At 40.1% G+C, this 21,487-nt stretch overlaps 2 protein-coding genes across 2 annotated transcripts in view; one reads left to right on the forward strand and one right to left on the reverse strand.

Moving 5' to 3' along the window:
* zgc:63587 (septin-2) overlaps positions 1-15,713 on the reverse strand; it is a 31,509-nt gene extending 15,796 nt beyond the window's left edge. Inside the window, exons 1-9 of the mRNA XM_026186473.1 lie at positions 15,541-15,713; positions 15,288-15,459; positions 11,804-11,928; positions 8,532-8,587; positions 7,985-8,084; positions 7,787-7,873; positions 7,389-7,512; positions 5,850-5,984; positions 5,399-5,516 (exon numbers count right to left, since the gene is read on the reverse strand). Coding sequence (XP_026042258.1) covers positions 5,399-5,516; positions 5,850-5,984; positions 7,389-7,512; positions 7,787-7,873; positions 7,985-8,084; positions 8,532-8,558 — 591 coding nt within the window. The 5' untranslated portion in view covers positions 8,559-8,587; positions 11,804-11,928; positions 15,288-15,459; positions 15,541-15,713. The remainder of the gene's footprint in view (positions 1-5,398; positions 5,517-5,849; positions 5,985-7,388; positions 7,513-7,786; positions 7,874-7,984; positions 8,085-8,531; positions 8,588-11,803; positions 11,929-15,287; positions 15,460-15,540) is intronic.
* Positions 15,714-17,323: 1,610 nt separating this feature from the next.
* Positions 17,324-19,000, forward strand: cldn5a (claudin 5a). The gene has a single exon (XM_026186474.1). It carries the CDS (start codon positions 17,580-17,582, stop codon positions 18,228-18,230), a length of 651 nt encoding a protein of 216 aa, XP_026042259.1. The 5' UTR covers positions 17,324-17,579; the 3' UTR covers positions 18,231-19,000.
* The last annotated feature ends 2,487 nt before the right edge of the window (positions 19,001-21,487 follow it).

Genomic DNA, 21,487 nt, shown 5'->3' on the forward strand with positions numbered 1-21,487 from the left:
CTATAGCAAAGGCATCCTTATCCACTCTTTTACCTTTTAGTGCAAATTCCTCACACTTTAAATATGCTGATCACTTCCAAAAATCACAGACTGGGATCTTAGATGTTTTCCCTTTGTTCTGGGCAGTGTTTATTTTAGGCACATTTAATCAAAGCATGAAAACAACACACAGCGACTCGTAATTTGCTTGAGAGAGGTAATTCGTCAGTGCAAGCAGCTGGCCCAGTTTTTAGTTACATTCACATAAATCTTGGATTTCTATTAGTTTTTTAAGCTTCCTCTCTTCCTCAATTTTATACAAAAAAGGTGGCTGTTGAAATCAGTCAATTTTAGTGTTGTAGCTACAGAAGGGAAAAAATAGAAATATGCACTCTATTTTTTTTTAGATAAGAATAAAGGTCTTTACTCTTTTTTTGCTCATCTGGATTCCACTTTAAACCAGCTGTGTACCATCCTCTTCACTCAAACAGAAAACAACCAGTAAAGCACTTTCAGACTAAATCCCCACACAGGATATGACTTTAGGGACCCAGACTGAGAGGATCAGACCCTCAATATACCCTCCTCAGGGCAAGTTATGAGCTAGAGACCACGATGACTCTGGTGAAGGAAATTGGCATTAGAACAAGCGTAAAAAAAAAAAAAAAAGAAAAAAGAAAAAGAAAAAAAGAGGACACAAAGATGAAGGGCGAGAAAATAATAGGCTGGTGGGGGAAGCACTGCCAGGAAGGGAAGAACTGGTTAAAACGCAGGCAAATGACGAGTAGTTCTGGTGAACGCTTGTTCAATTTGTTCTTTGAGCCTGAGCTGTGCTACTTGTGTCTTGTCAGTGGAACAGTCTTGACACGTTGCAGGAAATTTATATTGTTCTATACAAGCTGTTTCCCACTAATAATAGGGGAAAGGACTGTACGAGCCTTTGAGGGAGGGGAAACAAATTCTCCGAGCGGTGAGAAACTGCTCTCCAAAAAACAAACTAATAAATTGTGTGGGAGAAACACTGGAGGTTATCAATCATTCTCCAGCATTCAGCTTTCTGACAGGTTCTTGGCTGATAGTGCTCTGACCTCAAAGGAAGGCCTTGGTGCCATACTGTACAGGACTGTACAGCAGGAGTCAGGCACGTATACCTAAGAGCCACTTGAACTTATCTGATCAACCCAACAAATACTCCCGTCCATTTTCCCGAGAGACACTTAATAGAGATTAATGGGCATTACCATGGCACGTCAAACTTCTAAACATGCAAAAAAAAACAGATTACTGGGTCAGATATGTGAAATATCCTGAATTCATTGTAAATTAGTCAGCCATCATTTTCATTCCAACATAATTTCCTATGTAAAGAGTGATGAAAAGTTCTGCTGCCCAATTTCATTTTGAACAATTTTGGACCATTTTACTGTCCCTTTGACTATTTGAAGAAGAAAGTTTGCGATTTCACCAGAACTGCCAAACTTGTACAGAGTAAACATCAAGTCCTGTGTCAATCTGAATTGACTTTGATGGCAATGATCCCACCACCAAGTAGGACTTTCAGGGAAAATAAACAGGTTGAGCATATGAAAGCAGATGCGCTGGGAGCTGAAAAGGAGGCAACATTGAAGTGCATAGAGCCCACATTGAAATCAGGTATGGTTTTTGTTTTTTTTAAATGGGAAAAGATGTGGAAGTTCTTGATCTCACCCAGTATATGATTCATTTTAATGTAACTCAAAATGCTGGAAAGCAGCAGTAGAGTTTATGTGCTTCCACTTTCTAAAAGGAGTCTCTTGTTCACTGGTTCATCTTTTTACTTCAACAGTTAAATCAGTACAATTCTGTTCAACTTCAGCTGTGTTGTAATATGTATTTTCTTTTTTATTTAAAGACCAAAGATTGTAATACTGACACTAAAAAGTGCAGCTTTGCGATCATCAAAGTAGGGCATCCTTGTATATATGAAATACACAAAACCCACATAGAAGCGCCACAGCAGTTTAGTCATTTATACAAGGACGGAGATAAAAGTTGTACATGCCCAGATTGTAAACAAACAAGAGTCAGTAGGAATAATATACATTCCCAAGAGCCACATGGTGCCATTTTTAAATGTAGGGAAGATAGCTCATCATCATCGTCGTCGTTTATTTATATAGCACTTTAAAAACACACCTGGTAGACCAAAGTGCTGTACAATACAAATATAAATATAGTAATAAAATAGCAAAAACCAGACATAGCAATAAAATTAATGAAAATGTCAGTTACCCACAGAGTTAAAAGCCAGGGAATAAAAATAGGTTTTTAATCTGGACTTAAAAACTGGCACTGATGTAGCTTGTCTAATATGGAGAGGAGGTTATTCCAAAGCATCGGAGCTGCAACAGAGAATGGTCCGTCTCCTCTAAGTTTCAGCCTTGACTTAGGGACTGAAAGCAACAGCTTCTCAGCTGACCGAAGCGAACGAATGGGGACATGGTCCTCAACAAATCAGACAAATAAACAGGTGCAGACCATTTATAGATTTAAAAACCAATAAAAGGACTAGTTGCAAGCGTGACAAAGTGCCCTGCCCAACCCCTATTAAAAGAGAATTGCAATAATCTAAACGTGAAGTAATAAAGGCATGAATAACACTTTCCAAGTCACGCTTGGAAAGAAAGGGCTTAACCTTCGATAAACGTCTGAGGTGATAGAATGCTGATTTTACCACCCCGTTTACATGACCATCAAAGGTAAGTGCAGAATCAATTTTTACTCCAAGATTTGTGATCCAACTCTTTAAATGGAAGTCAAAGCGGCAAGATCAACATCTGGAGCGTCAGAAACACGATTTGGGACAAATAAGATCGCTTCCGTCTTATGATCATTAAAATGTAAAACGTTTTTTGCCACAATGCTTTAACATCACTAAGGCAGTCAAGCAGAGGTCGACTTGGGAGACTATCTGAATGACTAAAAGGTAAATAAAGCTGGCAGTCATCTGCATGTAGATGGAATGACACTATGTTTTTGAAATATTGCGCCAAGAGGCAAAAGATACAGTGCAAACAATAATGGCCCAAGAATAGATCCCTGTGGCACACCCCAAAGCAGAGGGGCCACAGGGGATGAAGCCGACCCCAACTTAACACAAAAGGTCCTGTTTGAGAGATAAGATTTTAACCACAACAGTGCTGAACCAGAAATTCCCACACAGTGCTGTAAGCGGGAGATCAGCAAATCGTGATCCACTGTGTCGAATGCAGCAGTCATGTCCAAGAAGACCAGCACTGCATATTTACCATGGTCTGTCGCTATCAGAACATCATTCATAACTTTTATGAGGGCTGTCTCCGTACTGTGAAATGGCTTAAAGCCGGACTGAAAGATTTCCGACAATTGAGAGTCATTCAAATAGTCCATCAACTGAGTATAAACAATCCTTTCCAGGATCTTACTAAGAAAGGGAAGTGTGAAAGGGAATGTGTCTAAAATTTTACATGACTGAACTGTCAAAGCCTGGTTTCTTAAGTAAAGGATGTATGACTGCATGCTTAAGCTCCTTAGGTACTTGACCAGACAGAAAACTAGTATTAATAATGTTCGGAATGTGTGGTCTGATGGTAGGAAATACCTTTTTGAGAAAACTGGGAGGAACGTCATTTGGAGAGCCACATGGGATTAGCTGACTAATCCTCTATATTTCCTGTTTTCTTCATCGCTTTAGATGTTATAGATCTTATTGGGTGTGGGTATGCGTGAGTTTGACAGTTTTGTTAAACTCTGCAGCTAATTGCTGCTCATTGTACAGTCGGAATTGTCTGTTAAGGGAACACTTAGCAGAGCATGTGAACAAACTGAAAGTTTAGCTGAAAAGAGGTCAGATCAGAGTGATACTGTTACAGTATTTCCTTAGAGTCCCTTGTCCCTTATTATTTCTCACTTCACTTCTCCTGGCTAAACTTTTATAGTAAAGGGAGAAAAATACACACAAAATTAAACAAAAGTTGAGCCAAAACTCTGATAAAGACAGCTGACCTGCTGAAGGCTGGCAGCTGGAGCAAAAAGCTTGGGGGTTTCCTTCAGCTTGAGGTGGGGGTCAGCAGTGGCAGGAAACATGGTATTTTTTATTCTTAACTGCCAAAGGAACAGACTTGAGGTTTGAGTTGCAGTTAAGTGCAGTTACTGAGTTTTCATGTGCGCCCACTGTTAAATCCTGCTGTCTCAGTGAGTACAAGAAGAAATATCCTGAATGACCAACTGTAACCTGCAATTTGCTAAGATACTGCATCGGTGATTTCAAGAAATTTAACAGCCCAGGATTCTAACAAAACAGATTGGCTGTTTGGGAGAACAAAGCAGAGCTGGACTCCGGTCAGCCGATCAGCCTGACGCCTGCCAGACCACCGGCTCCGAGACCTGAATGAGAAGCAGGTGGGAGGTCTGGGCATCCGGGGAAGGTGAGGAGACAGGCTGACTTTCAATTAAAGAGGGCTGACAGAAAAAAGTTATTAGCAACTGAGGCACAATATGCTTTTTTACCAGGCTGCAAAGAGTGGGTCTTTTTCTCACTTAATCATTTCAAATACAAAAAGTGCTAAAGTTCAAAAATAATTTCTGATGTAACTTCTCAGTCTGAGGCAACATCTTTACATTAAAATCAATTAATTATATAAAAACAGAAAATGACATTATCAACCAACTAGTTCCAATTTTCTCTGAATTGAGACAAAAAGCACAGAAATAAGGAATACTCAAGTTGTCTCATAGATATAAAAAAGGAAATAAGACAAGGAAAGACGGGGAAAATCCTCCTAAATCATCTGAAGCAAGACGTTATCAGCTGAACACACTGCTGTGAAGTGTGTGTGATGAGCGGTACTACAATGTCCTTCCCCTGTGGACAGCAGGAAGCTGAGAAGCGTGCAGGCAGGCAGGCAGACACTTGGGTCAGGTCCAAGAGGAAGTATGTGGGACATGTTGAAACTGGATGAAATGTGCTTCATCTAAATTATATACAACAAACTTTCCTCAGTCCATCCCTTCTACTGTTTCCTTTCTTGGTTTGTCCCTCCCTTTACTTTGAAACTGGTGATTTCATCAGAAACGCAAAAACTTAAAGCCGTTCATCAGCGCAATCACAGGGAGAAGTGCACGAGTGCTTTCTCACACGAACGCAAAGAGGTGTGACATGCTAAGCTGCCATTATAGACAGATAAGCTATATAATACTGTTTTGTTCCATTCTATGATTATAAGCCACTTTCTAATGGCGTACACATATATCTGCTAATTGGATTAACAGTGTCTTTAGTAAGTGGCATTTGGGCTTTGTGGTAGTATTTGAATAAAGATGATTACATGTGGTGTATACACCAGAAAACAGACATCTTAGGATTGAAATTATGTGTCTGTGGGTGTAAAATCAAACCCACCCTCCTCTTCAGGCGATCCCTCTCCTTCAGAGTCAGTGTGTCAGCCTTGGCAATGACTGGGACTATATTGACTTTGCTGTGGATGGCCTTCATAAACTCCACATCCAGTGGTTTTAGACTGGGAAAGAAGGAAAAACAAAGAGGGAAATTAGGACACAGTGAAAAACTGTTTTGAAATGACAAAAATGATAAAATTGGACAAGGAATAACTGCCTTTCACAGCATATGACAGTACTGAGAAACAAAGCAGAACTGAAATGTGTGAAAGGAACTCAAGTTAATCAAAAACGCTAATGCTAAAGATGTCATAAACAGCAAGAGTTGTGTAGTTTTGAAATACCCAAATTAAGGAAGTTCTGTTTTAGAACCACCAAACATGATTAAAAGTAGTGTGTTAAGTACCAGTCAGCTCATTTCTGGTGTCTTTAGTGTTGTGTCTGTGCTTACTTACCCATGTCCAAACGGAGAAATGAAGTAGAAGCAGCAATGCACTCTGTTGTCCACTATGTGTCTTCGATTCAGCCCACTCTCATCATGGAGGTATCGTTCAAATTGATTGTCGATATACTGGATGATGGTCTTAAAACTGAAATCAAATACAGAACATCCCATCCCCCCAAAAAACATTTATCTGCACCAGTAAGGAATTTGTTAGTTTTAATACACAACTTATTTTCACTCCAAGTTAGATTTTCTCATACACAAAGAGCAGGTTAGAGCTGTAAAACACCTGTCATTAGGTTAGAAGGGTCAAAGTGAAGAAATAGTTTCTCAGAATAAGGCCAGGACATACTTCCACTGAATTGAACACACAGGATGATATAGATCTTCAGAAACCTGCTTTAACTCCCACAAAAACCCTTTAGAGTGTAGTTTTACATGTCAGGCAATAGATCACAGATATTATAAATCCTCCCGGTTTATGACTGAATGAATAGGTCATTTCCAGTTGAAGGGGTTTATGTCCCTGTAAGAGCTGGAAATTCAATGGAATCAACTTAAAATGAAAGGTTTTGTTGCTGTAATTGGCACACCATCTCAACCTCCCTAACAACAGCAGTGTTACTTTTTTAAAAAAAAAAGGAAAGCAGCCATTTTCACACCATCTGTTTCTGACTCATAAGATAAAAAATGTAGCTGATGGGTGCAGTTTTATATCTTCTAGCCAAACAGTCAAATATGAAAATCAACTTGTAGAATGAACATCATTCCTATTTCTATCAGTGTTAAACAAAACAACCAAACATACATAACGTTAATGTTTAATCATACTATTCCATCAGTTTTAACTTTTACCTCTTTACCTTCTCTCAGTTCAGTAGTCTAAACTAGAGGTCCCCAACCCCCGGACCGGCACCGGTCCATGAGTCGTTTGGTACCGGGATGTGAGAGTTGTGAAAGTTATGGTTTTCAGGGTTTTGATTGTTTTTTATCGTTATTTTTTATCTTTTTTTTTTAATCATTTTTATCGTTAACTCTGTTTCCCTGGGTCTTTTCCCATGTGTTATGAATAAATCTTCCTTTTTTTTGGTACCAGTACTGGTTTTATTTTGTTGTATTTATCCGCGACACCTTAAAGGCCGGTCCATGAAAATACTGTCGGACATGAACCAGTCCGTGGCGCAAAAAAGGTAGGGGACGGCTGGTCTAAACTGTTGTCTGAAGAGTTGTTATGAAGAGGACCCAAGAATGTAGAAATACAGCTATGCCAGCACAATTAACAGGAAACGTATCCTGGACAGAGAGCCCACGTTGACAGTAGGACGCCCCACAAGTAAGCACACATACCGACACATTACAGACGCATACACACATAATAGGAGACACGGAGAATGCAGGGGGAGGAGAGGTAAGAAATAAGGAGCCTGAGACAAAACTTGGAAAAAAAGGTGCATCGGGGACAGGTGGGGAGGATAGGAGATCACGCTGCACACGTCTCAAGTTGTTCTAACTCCCCCACAACAACAAAAACAACATAACAAAAACACACCAGTCCTGGCTGTTGATGGCATCGCCGTATCCAGGAGTGTCAACTACAGTGAGACGAAGCTTCACTCCCCTTTCTTCGATCTCCACTGTTGATGCCTCAATCTGCACTGTCCGCTCAATCTTCTCTGTTAAAACAAATCATAAGAAAAATTACACCAGATTTGGCCCAAACCGCCGGTTTTGCCATATAAGAGTGATATGTGTTTTCTGAACTGTGAGGGCCTGGATAATTGTTTTCAAGCTAGAGCCCAAGTCCTAATCTAAGTCAAGTCATAAGTAGGGCAGGGTCACATTTTGAGACTGCAGCATTCTCAGCATTCCACTTGAAATAACACTTTGCTGGAGACATTGCAGTAGGCCTTTTTTAATATTAAAGTGTGTGTGTGTGTGTGTGCATACCTGCAGCACCAGGGATGTAACGTTCAGGGTAGAGATCAGTGAGAAACAGGCTGTTTATCAATGTGGATTTGCCCAAACCAGACTCCCCTGAAAAATAGAGACTAAACTATAAATCTGTACTTTCAAGAGAAAACATATAGAGTACTTCAAACCTTTTCTGGTATGCCCACTTTGAAACTTGAGCACTCGACCACTCACCTACAACCATGAGGGTAAATTCAAACCCTTTTTTCACTGATTTCCGGTGCACTTGGTTAGGCAGGTTAGCAAACCCTACATAACCTGCAGCATCTGGAAACTGTAGCACAAGAAAAACAAATAGGATCAGAAACTACAAAAAATAAGCTGCAAACTAGTCAGAAGTATATGTGATGTTTTGCATTTAGGTGATAGCATAGTATAACTATGTTACATGACATTTTTCTGCTTATTTCTTTCATCTGATAAATCCTCTAAACTCCTGCCTCATCATTTTATGAAGTCTAGGTGTACAGTTGAAGTGTATAAGAGAGAGATTGATGATGATACATATCACTGAGAAACTTTAAACACACAATAAAGCCAAGCCATGAAACAGTTGCATTTAAACAGGATATCCTCTGTGGATGCTTGTGAAGGCGTGTGTGTTAGAGATTACAAGTACCATGGCCCTTAATCACCAGATCCTTATTAGAAAACCACCCACCAAAAATCTGCATAGTTTAATCTAAACTGTGATGTGAGGAAATTTCTGACATTTACTCACCTTTCCTTTCTCTCCAGACTGAGACATCGCTACTGTTTATGTGATGTCTGTCAAGCCTGTAGGAGAGGGAAAAAAGAGTGGTAAATGACATGTCCTGCTGCGACCCATTGTAATGATTCAGATAACTTTTATGCATCATAAATATCTATTCAGTTGAACAATACATATATGTACACACACACACACACACACACACACACACACACACACACACACAACTTTTCACTCTGTAAAAGTTGTATCCAGCAAATTAATAATAACATTTTGTGTAGCCTATGAGCTCAACGAGGCCTTTGTTTTTCCTTATGTTTTAAAATTTTATTGCTGTTGTGACTTACACGGTTACACCCTTATGGTTAAATCAGTTGTTCAAGTTTAAGCCTGAAAAAACACTGATATCTGTTAAACCACCATAAAATAAGTGACATATTTATACTGGATTTATGCTGCACAGCTGAAAAAAAACACCCATTTGACTTGAGTCTGCTTCAATTTTCTTATGAAAAACAAAATGTAAAAAAACAAACAAACAATTAAATCAACCAAATCATGAATGTAATCATTTAGTTTAAAATACTGATATAAATTTAAAAACATTATTTTGTGGAAAGCAACTGAAACAACTTTTTGAATAGAATAATTAATTGATGTTTTCAAGGTTTTAGAGCTGTGCTGTCACATTGATTTGTGGGATCCTAATAACCTCAGAGAGCTACAAAGAAAGGTGGCAAAAAAACCTGTAGCAACAGCAAAAACTTTGATATTTGACTATTTCTTTTTATACAATTAGAAAAATGCTACATTTATACCTTATATCTTTGCAAAAAGACCAAAACATGTAGTCCAAGTTCAGATGCCGATGGCCACACCATTGTTAACACTATCACTCTCACTGCAGACGTTATCAAATCTGCACAAGTAACTTCCCAGACTCTCATTAAGCTGTTACAGTATTGCCTGCTCATTGCTCCTGGCTCTCCCTATGACCCTGAGCAGACGACAGAGCAACAGCCTCATTTGATAAATTCGCTACATAATGAATGAGCAGGAAGAACAGGCTCCATTTTATCACCAACACACTGGGAGTTGACAGGTGGAGTGTGATAAGCATTAGAAAGAGGCAGGCTCCTGTGTGTTGCCAAACGGAGATGCACTCTGGTTATGTAATCTTTGCCGGTGGAAAGACATGGCATGGGAACCTGATTTGACCGTGGCATTTGACAAACACATTTGTGGTCACCTGGGGAACCATTTCACGCTGTTAAATGTATTAGATGGTAGTTGGGAGTGGTCTGTATCTAGATCAAAGTGGGCAGCGATCTGTCCTGCTGACAGGGTGGTTTCACCAAGCACACAAGGAGAACAATGGCTGTTTATCCCTTTCGTTCCTGAAGCCTTTCCTATATAGGGCAGCTGGGCTTACAGAGAAGGGGAAACACGTGCCTGAACCCTGAAGACATTTTAAGACCAACCGCATGCAGGACAGTAAGGGGGGAGACTCAACCCATTTAGAATGGAGCAGTGCTGAATTAAGGTAAAGGGGCAATCCAAGTGATCAGAGACCATATGAGGCCTTGTCCTTAAATTCATCAACTTTAAAGCAATCTCCGTGGAAACCTTGAGTCCCTGGATTCATGTGGATGTTAACTGGATGAGTGCCATCTACATAAACATTGTCGCCAACCAAGCACTCAACAATAGCACTCCCTGATGACAACAGCCTCCTCCCTGCTGTCATACCACTGCTCTGAAATTGCTTGAATTACACTATAAAGAACCAGAAACCTGAATCCAGCCTCCAGTTCCCAGATACCAATCCAACCCATCTATGCAGCCTAGTTTCTGTTAGTTTAATTTCTGAGCCATAAAGAAAGGTAATTCTGTTAAAGCACAGAATGAGATGATAAACCAAAGACTTATGCTGCCGCTGACCCTCCAACATCTTTACACAGACTTTGTGGGTCTCAATTAGGACACTAATAAAAACATGACTAATGACTCAAGGCACCAACATTAAAAGACACCATGTGTACTCACACAATGGTGAGATGAATACACCCTCTAATATAATGGCATCACGTAATGCTTTGGAATGAGAAAGGATGACTGGAACAAGCTAAAGATTCAAAGATTCCAACCTACACTTTTGAGTTCCCAAGGATCTACTCTTTCAGACACAGAGGGCAAACCAAAATCTCCCATTGGCCAAGCCCTGGTGGATCAGAGCTACTCTGGCTGCACCGGATGAATAAATACAAAATTAAATAAGTGGTTATAATAATCAAATCCATGACAGAATTTTGCTCAAGTCACCACTAAATACAGAGTGAAGAATTTGGAAACAGAAAACCACCTGCTTCTTGTTATTTTTGCAAGTACTGTTAAAAATTAAAAATGTTTCAGAAATTTGAATACATTAGGAGGATAGGAAAATTTAATAGACAGCCAATCAGCAGCCATACATCCTGAAAGAGTAGCAATATATTCAAGAATTCAGAAACGTTACCCTCATAGTGGCGCAAAGCATCAAAGTCAGTGAATGCAGCTTTCTGACCAAGACTGGTAGTGTTAGAATATCAGCGCCCTTTTTTTCCCCTAAGGAGGCTACTGAGAGCTAACCACTTTTACTAAGGTTTTAGTCTCGGAAACTGCATGACAGGCCAGCCAGCACATTGTGGAAACATAAATATTGCTGGCACAGTGCTGCCATGTGTGGAGTATGTACACATCACCCACAGTTTGAGGAAGGTTGAGCAAATCCCAATAGACACTACACACACTAAACACCGGGTGGGTGACACCATGGTTACACTCTATGGTCACAACTCATGACCTACAAAATCATTTGTTTCAGGCCTAAAAACACAACAAAGGCAGTTAATAATGTGTTTTTACAGTTAATGAGTATCTGAGTTAAAGCAGCAGCCCACACAAGTGCATTCAGTTGTGTTGCACACATACACACACTCTAAGTGTTATTCTTCTTCAGGCTCTGTGGGAACCAGCATTAGACCAGCAGCAGATTAATTAAACTGGTCCAATATCTCAGTTGTAATCTCTCAAAGACAACACTACAGGACAGACAGGCAGGAGGCACACTTCAATAATACGCTCTTAATAATGGCCATTTAATCGGCCAGGCTGCTGAGCTGCTTACATACACATACACACTGGCATCAGTGGGCCAGACATGGGGGAGATTAAACAGTTAGGGCCAAAAGGGAAAAATGCCACCTTAGAAAGCCAAAGTTGTTGGCATGTAATGCACTTACAGTTGATTTATTGGCTGGAGTGAAGCCACGAAGGACCAGCAATGCTAGAAGAACTATTCACCTTCCCTGACAGGCAGTGTCAAAGGTCTGCAGACTCGCTCTTCTTGGATTAAGGCCTCTCTGAACTTATTGAAAAAGATGAAACAATGATTTAACAATGTGGAGACTTTATGAAGTCAGTGGCATAAGTACAAAAATGGTAAATTACTGGCAACTGATCAAAGCAACAGGAACCTCGGAGCAGCTGAGCATAATAAAGTGATGTTTGGCAAAAGACCTCCACACGTAGACAATACAACACACAGAGAAGGGGGCTTGACTGTAATTAAGCAGCCCTTGGGGGTCTGAAGGTAGGAATGGTGGGCCAAAGTGGTGTAATAAAGACATGACACAGGCTTTTAAGCTGTGGTTTTGGAAACACTTAAAAATATGAGCCCACAGAGAGGAAAAAAAGCCACAATTGGCGGAATAAGAAAGCCTTTCGACCACAGGCAAACCACCAGGACTGTTCATAACACACACAGAGTTTAAAGCTTAGGATGATTTATGACAATGAGGACAACATAGGAAATTACTGAAAACAAGTGGGAGCCATTCAGTAACAAAATATTATCTTTATAATACTCACCGCTGCTGTACACTGGTGCACAGTTAAAGGTGCAGGTAATATAACCTGTTCATTTCCATGCTCATTTCCACCCATTAAACCTCCATAATAATATTTGTAGAAAGCCTTTTATCAAATCACAACACAAATTCCACACTGACTGATTGTAAAGTGCATTCATTTTTAAAATTTATTTCAAAAACATCACACTGCAAAACTACTTTCTCCAACATTAGAAAGCACTAATCTTCTCTATAGTTGTCTTACAATATACTCAGCCAATATTAGCCAATCAAAGATCTGTCTCTATACATCATATGCATAAAAACATCATGTAGAAAAAGATGTTTGGGTTCATTTAGAACTGTTGTAATTTTTCATCTGCAGCGGAGTATAATTACAGCCACAGGCCTTGGGGGCCGGTGTCCTGCAGGTTTTAGAGCTCACCCTGGGTCAACACACCTGAATCAAATGATTGGTTCATTACCAGGCCTGAACTGGAGGTAATTTAGCGATTTAAATCAGCTGTGTTAAATCAAGGACACATCTAAAACCTGCAGGACACCGGCCCTCGAGGCCTGGAGTTCGACACCTGTGGTATGAAAGATGGATGCAACTCCTGTAATGCCACCAACATAAAGTCACGAAGTCCTGTTAGGAAGCTTTGATGTTTTGAAACTGGAAGTTAATTGGCTAATAGCTTGAAAATTGCAAGGCTAATCCTCCTTTCTGACACTTAAAATCATCAAAATTAAAATTCTCTCTGTGTTTACTTAGGCCCATTTCCCCATAGACTACTGCAGGACGGATGTTTATCGGAAGTCTTTTTGACAGCCAACTACAATCAAGGGAAACTAACAGGCCTGCTGACATTTAGAAATGCTGCAGGTTTAAGGCTTAATTTTTCACACTCAAAAGGTTTGCATCTATTTCATACAACTGGTGGTGTAAAGTCATGCTGTGTATTCAAGGCAAGTTTCTAACTAGCTGTACATATAAAACAAACTGAAGAAACAACGTTTATTCTGGGTTTCAGCAACACAAAATAAAGAATCTCTTAATAAATGCAAGAATAAAACAAAAACCTCATCCAGATAAGCCTAAGCTTATGGATAACATGGGTAAATTAAACATATGCCCTCAATATTTGAAACTTGAGGCATTCTTAATAATTTTTTTAAAAGTCAGGGATGGGGGACTCCACACCTCAAGTGCCGGTGTCCTGCAGGTTTTAGATATCACCCTGAGTCAACACACCTCAATCAAATGATTAGTTAATTACCAGAAAATAAGGAAAGGTATAGGTTACTTTAAAAACTTATAAACAAAATGTTTGTATTAATGTGGCAATCCACATTGATATAATTTGCTTATAATTTGTTTTGGTAACAAGACAACATTACTGGGTCAACTTATTATCTTCAAAAATGTGTCTGTTTAACTTTACATCAGTGTGTTTGGCAGTGTAGAAACTGCTAAAACTGTGTTCTCCTGGTTTTTTTTGTTCTGTTTTACTATTCAAATGGATCTTTTTTAGGACATTTCAAAAAGACATTATTGCAAAAAAATTCACATTATGTAAAAACAAAAATCACATTTTGACACAAGTCCAGCTTAATTGAAAAGTATCCTATATTTCACATCAGCAGTACCCACAGTCCATTTGGCTCTGCTGGTGTGAATGAAGCTTTGCCTTTCCATTCACACCACAGCACAAAATGATCGGAAACATCCCTGTGTAGTTTCAAACAAACGTGATCCCTGTTGGACTGTGTTAGTGAGATAAAGTCGGAGGAAGGGGAAAGGTCAGAGAAAGGTGAAGGTGCTTGATTTGAGCCATGGGGCGTCTTTCATTACGGGAAGATGTTGTTCTTTTAATATCAAATTGATCTCTGTTCAGCTGGCCATAAAACCTACTTGTTTTCTGTAGTAAGGGGCAGCTGCCGCCTTGAGATTACAGCTTGCAGAGTCTGCCATAGTGCTCACCACTTAACAAGAAAGGAAGTGAAATATGCATGTTTTCACCCAGTCCAAAACACAACAAAGATGGATGACAATTCTTCAATAGTGGCCCTCAGCCACATCTTAGACAGACACATAATGAGAATGTGTTATCGTTTCCCTCTGTTATTGTTAAAGATGTCTGGAGGCAAAATTTACTTTTGTGGAAATGTGCTTTATAACCAAAGGTCATGGAATAATCGCATGTTAGAAAGCAAGTGCAGAGGTCAGGAAGGGTACACAAGAGGAATCTGGAGCAAAGTTCTTTAATGGTTCTGATTTATGAATTGATTAAGCCTGGTGAAGTGTAGCAAGCTTCCCAGTAGTTGGGCCATGGGGCAATAAATGAGCTCAAAGCAGTGAGTAGCGCAGCTGTTTTTCAAAACATGAAGAAGGGGAAGTGTTTATTTGGACAGTTGTGTCAAATAATGAAGGAGAATTTAATATAATGCTTTAGTCACTGGCCAGGGGGAGTCTGAAACGTGTGTGAAGGCCTCAGTGTCTGTAACAGTCAGATGTCCACCACACCCAGTCTGTCAGACACTCACAGAGTTTTCCAAATATCTGCTACTGGGACAATGACTTTGCAATTTGCCTGTACCCAGCTTAAGTAAACACAGTAGTTCCTTAAATAGTTTCCTCTTTAAAAACTTGCTCGATAAACCAACGTTGGGTCTACAAAAGCGATGAAACTGTGTTACATGTCAAACTTTAGCATTCAACAGTTGCTACCGCGGCTGGTGTCATATTGCCAGCTAGTCTTCAAACTGATTGTCCGGTTTGTCTCCCTTAGGGTTCCATCGACTAGTCGCTACACTGTTTAAAGTTAAAAATCTATATATCATAATAACCGCAAACAACCGAGCAGTACCTTACCTGTCCGTACCTTTGAATGCTATTAATCCACCGGAGCGTTTCGTCTCTCTCTGCTGTCCCAGCCCAGGAAGGGAGACCCGGAAACCGCTTCCCTGAGTCCGCCCTCGTCCCAGTGTCTTTTCGTTACCCACGGCTACCGTACAGCGCCACTGACGCCATTTCGGCTCAATTGCTAGAAAGGCGTAAGTAGGAATGTATCATTAGGCAGAACCAATATGGTTACTTCAGCGGAACAGTTTCTTTGGTACTTTACCTTGTAACGGTTTTTCTTTCTGCCGTGGAAACCGTTAAATATACAACTCTGCGATAGAAGTTGTGACTATCTTATTAAAAATGTTATAATGTTTCCCAAGAATCCGCCGAATTATGTAATCTTATGTTAACGATGAGAGAATCGCTTAATTTATCTCAAAGTGGGTAAATTCTGTTAAACAAAAAAAAGCTAAACAAAGTTACAGGCTAACAAAATAAGTAGAACTCAAAAAATAAAATTCAATACGAGAAAAGAAATATCTCAATAAAGTAAAAAAACAAACAAAACGAATTTGAAATAAAAGTAAATTAAATACAATAAAGCAAAAATAAGAATCTATTCAAATACATAATTTTTTTTAGCATTTAAATTTGGAATTAAATTGACATTTTTAATTTTTTATTTTACTTTATTATACAATAAAGTAAAACAGGAAAATAGATGTAAATATGACTTAGAAAATGTAGGGGAAAAAGCACAGCAAATATTAAATGGCATTAAAAATCATTAAAATGAAGTGCACAGTGCAGTGCAAAAAACTGACATTAAAAGATAAAGAAGTATGTTTTTTGCTATGTTTGTGATGGTTTTTGCATAAGAAAGTAGGCTATTGTCTATATCAGGGATGTCACACTCATTTTACATCGTGGGCCACATAATTCGATTCTAAGTGAAAGAACAAGAACTTTTCTTTCAGTTAATTGTTTATCTATTACTTAATTACTTTGGTCTTGTATGAATGGCTATGAGGGAGTTCTTTATCAGGAAGAAAAGCTATAAAACTTGTGAAAATAAAATGAAAAATAAAAATCCTAAATTGACGTCACTCTTCATATTTTCAGAAGTCATCCAGTGGGTCCCTGGGCCTACCTACAGTGTTGTAACACATTTACTAATGATTTTGATTTGTATTCATTTGGCCTTTTAAAAAAAATAAAGTACTTCTCTACTTGTTGTATTTGTTATTTAAAATCCCTCAGCCAAGACAATTCTTTCACTGAGAGTTATATTTTGGTAGTACCACCTTAAGCAGATTAAAAGTTCTCCCAAGTTCAAATCAAGCCTGCTACACTGAACATATCCTGGAGTAAAATTCCACTTTGTGCTGGTAGGACTGTATGAATCCTGTGAGGTTTTTAGAATTTGAAATCTGCCTGCTTGATAGGAAAAGTCAACTCATTGCAGTCATTGGGCGCAAACCCTCCAGTCCAAACACTAAACGTATAAAATTAGCTGTAGATAGTTTATTAACTTAAAATAATCTATTTAAAAGTGCAAGTTGACTGCAAACGATTGACTGAAGATGAAGGTGAAATTAAGAAAAAGCAACAGCAATAAAGAAAAGCATTAAAAAAAACTCTTGTTGTACTTGTACTTCAAAGATAAGTGGACATATTTAAAAGTCAGATTTGTACTTCTTTTCTGACTAATGGGTTAGACAAATATAATATTCCTATGAGAATAGGTGTGAAATGATAATTATACCCAACAGACAAGTTGCATTATCCTCCATGTCTGAAGAATCAATAGCAAGTGCCGTGATACATCACACCACTGCACTTCAGCTGTTCCACAACGTTAACGCGCACACAGAGGTCTGCCATAAAATCTCTTCACCCCTCTCCCGCCCCCTCTATTCATTGTAAATAACTGTTCAAACGCACAATGCGCTCTGGACCGCTTTATTCAGTCGGTCAACTTCCCTGCGCTTTCATTGGTCCCTTGAGGATGCGGACGCAGCGGATTGGAGGAAAGTTTCTCTCCGAGTCCACACACCCCACCTCACAGATATTCGTGGTCCGGTGCGACTGTGATTCCAGTTGTTTTCACATCCCCTCGCTAACAAAGAGACTGGGAGCTGCTGCCTTACATCTCTGCGTAAACGTAACGAGTGATGCGAGACTAACGACTCACCCTCCTGTATCGAGTTGAGAAGGAAGAAGACAAAAGCAAAAACAGCACTTTGCTTTCAAGGAGAAAAACAAGCGGAGAGTTTAAGCACCTTCACGCGGACCTGACTGAACATAACAAGAGAGAAAATGGTGTCGGCCGGACTGGAGATTTTGGGACTTTCCATGTGCGTAATTGGCTCGCTCCTGGTGATGGTTGCGTGCGGGTTACCTATGTGGAAGGTGACGGCTTTCATCGAAGCCAACATCGTGGTGGCTCAAACGCTCTGGGACGGCTTGTGGATGTCGTGTGTGGTGCAGAGCACGGGGCAGATGCAGTGCAAGGTGCACGACTCTGTCCTCGCTCTCTCCCACGACCTGCAGGCGGCCAGAGCGCTCACCATCATCTCCTCCGTGATGGGAGTGCTGGGTCTCATGGTTGTGATTGCGGGGGCACAGTGCACCAACTGTATCCGCACTGAGTACATCAAAGCTCGGGTGGTGAACGCCGGTGGGGTGATCTACATCCTCAGTGGCCTGTTTGTACTCGTGCCCCTTTGCTGGATGGCAAACAACATTATATCGGACTTTTACAACCCGCAGGTGCCTGCATCCAAGAAGAGGGAGATCGGCGCTGCGCTCTACATCGGCTGGGCGGCCACAGCGCTGCTGCTGATCGGAGGAGCGCTGCTGTGCTGCTCCTGTCCTTCCAGCGGGAACTCGGGATATTCAGTAAAATACGCACAGACCAAAAGAGCCGCCACGCAGAACGGGGACTATGACAAGAGGAATTATGTGTAGCTATGTGGCTCCCAGGAGGTGACGCCTAATAGTGAACCTGCCGCTTTTGAAAAAAACTGTTTTTTACGGACTTTATCTTTGCACCAGCAGTTTGTTTTTTTTTTTTTCATAAATTTGAACTTTGAAAATCAGTGGAACCACCTCTATTGTTTTTACACTGGCCCTTCAATACGCTCGGACCACGTCCTTTATGTGTCTGTCTACAGGAGATTAAACAAAGACTATCAACTACAGGAGGTAGCTCACGACGTATATAAAAAAAAGAGTATCTTTCTTAGGTACCAGCTTTGTAAATTCTCGAAATTATTAGTATTTTGAATTGTTTACTGCTGTAACTACATGTTGTTGTTGTTTTTTCTTTTATTGAGGAACTCTAGCCACCGAAAAATATAGGCTGTTCTTTTGCCTTGATGTGCATTGTCAGCACAACCTTGTACAGTAACTGAGAATGTTTGCACTCCCACGCGTTCAAAGACCAGTTTCCTTTAGGGGGACAATTGACAACAATGTCAAAGTAAAATGTTGTGTCAAAGCCCTCATAAATCTCAGATAAGCTTTTGTTTTGCTCAGAAGTTAATAGGAGTGGGGTGGCTTTGAGGCTTGCTCTTATTTTGGACCTGTAGATTCTGGAGATTTGGCCTATATGTGACATGAAAATGTGCAACAGATACAGTGTAGGCTACAGTCTCGAGAACCTGCAACTTTTCCCTTCATTGCAGGAAGTCTTTTGTTTTTTCACAATTTCCAGAAATAAACTTTGTTTTCTGTTATTGATGTTTGATGTAATGATTCCATATTCATGTATCTGAAGATGCAATACTGTTTCATTTTATTAAGATTAAACTGAATATATTGTATATAATCCTCATTTGAAGTGTTTTTTTGGTGCTAAAGTCTGAGTTATGATGGTCTGCAGGGGCAGGAGTGCCCTCCATAGCTGTGTGTAAGACTTGCCGTTCCCATCATGAATTCATAAACCAACCCCCACGGCGGGAGAAAGTATTTTGGTTAGCCATAGAAATCCAGATGACAATACCCATTCAGCCAGAGTGGGGCTCTGCTGTTCAACTCACAATACCCCCACCCCCCTTCAGACCACCTCCCCTCCCCTCCTCATCCGCAGTCAGTGAAAGACGTTCAAATTAAAGCTGTGGAGAAGCTGCTGCAATCGTTGTCCTGCAAGTCACTCCATTCATTCATAAGTCTTCACATCTTCTTCCACCAAGGTGCTAAGATAGGCGGGCTCCATGACAAATTGGTATAGAGCAATTAGTTTACTTACTTCACAGGCGAGGAATTTACTCAAAACACTGGGGATTACTTTGGTATATTAAGGTAATGAAGTTACAGTCCTATTTAAACAGTGGAAAAATACACAAGATATTCCAATAACAGCTCTCTGATTTAGAACTGTGACTGGATTACAGAAGCTTATGCATACTTGTTTTGCTGGTGACTTACGAATCTTAGCAGGTCATATGCCCTCTTAAAAGTTCAAAATATGGCCACGCAGAGAGGCTGCATACAGTCAGGATAGAGGGCGATCAGTGGACTTCTAGTAACACACATAAGAAATACTTCATGGTAGATTAAAATTATCATCAGAGACTCAGGGTGCCCACAATTGAGGGTTGAATATGCAGTTAAGAAAACAACAAAGGTTTCACTGAGACTACAGCAAGTTTCCAGCATGTTCAACCATATCACAAGGTCCTCATCTATAGGTTTGATAGAATATTTCCATTTCAAGGTCTACTTACTTGCATTTTCTGAAAGATATGAAAAAAGCACAAGTTCAATAAGAAACTGATAAAAAACTGCTCGTCGATTGGACACAGGAGGGCAGAGTGTTGCAAAGAGAGCGGGGGCTCACACTTGCAAAGGCTCTGTCACATTTAGTTTTTAGTCTTGATCCCTAGTCCTGATCAACACCTGAGAGTCCCGGTGAGGTGTGCAAAAGTGGGTGCTTCATCATGCAGACTCCCAAAGAGGAAAGCCTAAGCTTTGAATTGGATTCTGGAGCCAGTGCAGTGAGATCGGCAGAGGTGTGATGTGAGGAGCTGAAGGATGGAGGAGCTGGTAAGGAGCTTTGCAGCAGCATTTTGTATGAGTGCTAGACAACCCGAGTAGAAGGCAGTGAGCTGCAGTAGTCAAGGTGACAGGAAATAAAAGCAGGAATAACAAACTCCATTTCACTTTTAGATATAATAGGACTGCATTTGTGAAATTTGTCAACTGTTAACATCAGAATTCAGTGAAAACTCGCCACAAAACGTCACTCCAAGATCTCTGATAGCTGGTTTGAGATCACCAAAATTACTTTTTCCCCAAACGGTAAATGGTACAGCTTTTATTTATTGATGTCAGACTGAATATCTTTGGAATTTAGACTATGAATCCAACAAAATGACCATGTTTTTAATGGCAACCTTTGCTTTTAGTCTAAATAATAAAATGTGAGTAATTTGTAACTTCAATAACTGTTAATCATACTTTCATGTTTACCTATAAATGCACAGGTTATCATAACCTAATCTACTTGTATTAGTTGGAATGTTGTTGCACAGTAAAACATGTTCTACTAGACAGAGTAACATAATCAGGCTAAGACTGGCTGACAGTAAGCGCTCACACTTTGTGGCCTGCATGGGTTTTCCCACACAAAGACACTCCCGGGAAGCTGCAGTGTGCTCTGCCTCAGTGAGATGTTTTTTTTTTCAGATTGTTAGTTCCACTCATCTTCACAGAGGGTGACGAAGCACAGTGTGTGTGTCTGTCTGCGTGAGTAACGGGTTAAGTGAGTGTATGTATGTGTGAGTATTGAAAGAGCTGGAATGGGGGTGCACATTTAAAAAAGGCCCTCATTTCTCTTAGGAGGGAGGCAAATAGGGCCGGCGACGTCACTCAATGGACGCTCGCCATTGTAACCAGCCAGAACCTGCAGTTGCCTGGCTACGGGAGCCTATAATGTGGTGGTATGGATGAGCCTAATAAAAGGCCTGGCTAGCAGACATTCCAGTAACTATGGACACACACACACACATGCACATACACACACACGCACACACACACAAACATACGCACAGCCTATCCACAGCAGTCTGGAAGATGAAGGAGGGATTTACTTAAAGCCTTTAATGGTCACTGCAAAAATGGCTGAGACAGCAAAAGCATATTTTCTTCATTGTGTTTTATCCAAAGAGCAAATGTTGCCATATGTTTTGAAACATGCACACAAACAAACGGATGACACAGCA

The sequence above is a fragment of the Astatotilapia calliptera genome, chromosome 12, assembly GCF_900246225.1.
Source record: "Astatotilapia calliptera chromosome 12, fAstCal1.2, whole genome shotgun sequence".
NCBI classification, from domain to species: Eukaryota; Metazoa; Chordata; class Actinopteri; order Cichliformes; family Cichlidae; genus Astatotilapia; species Astatotilapia calliptera.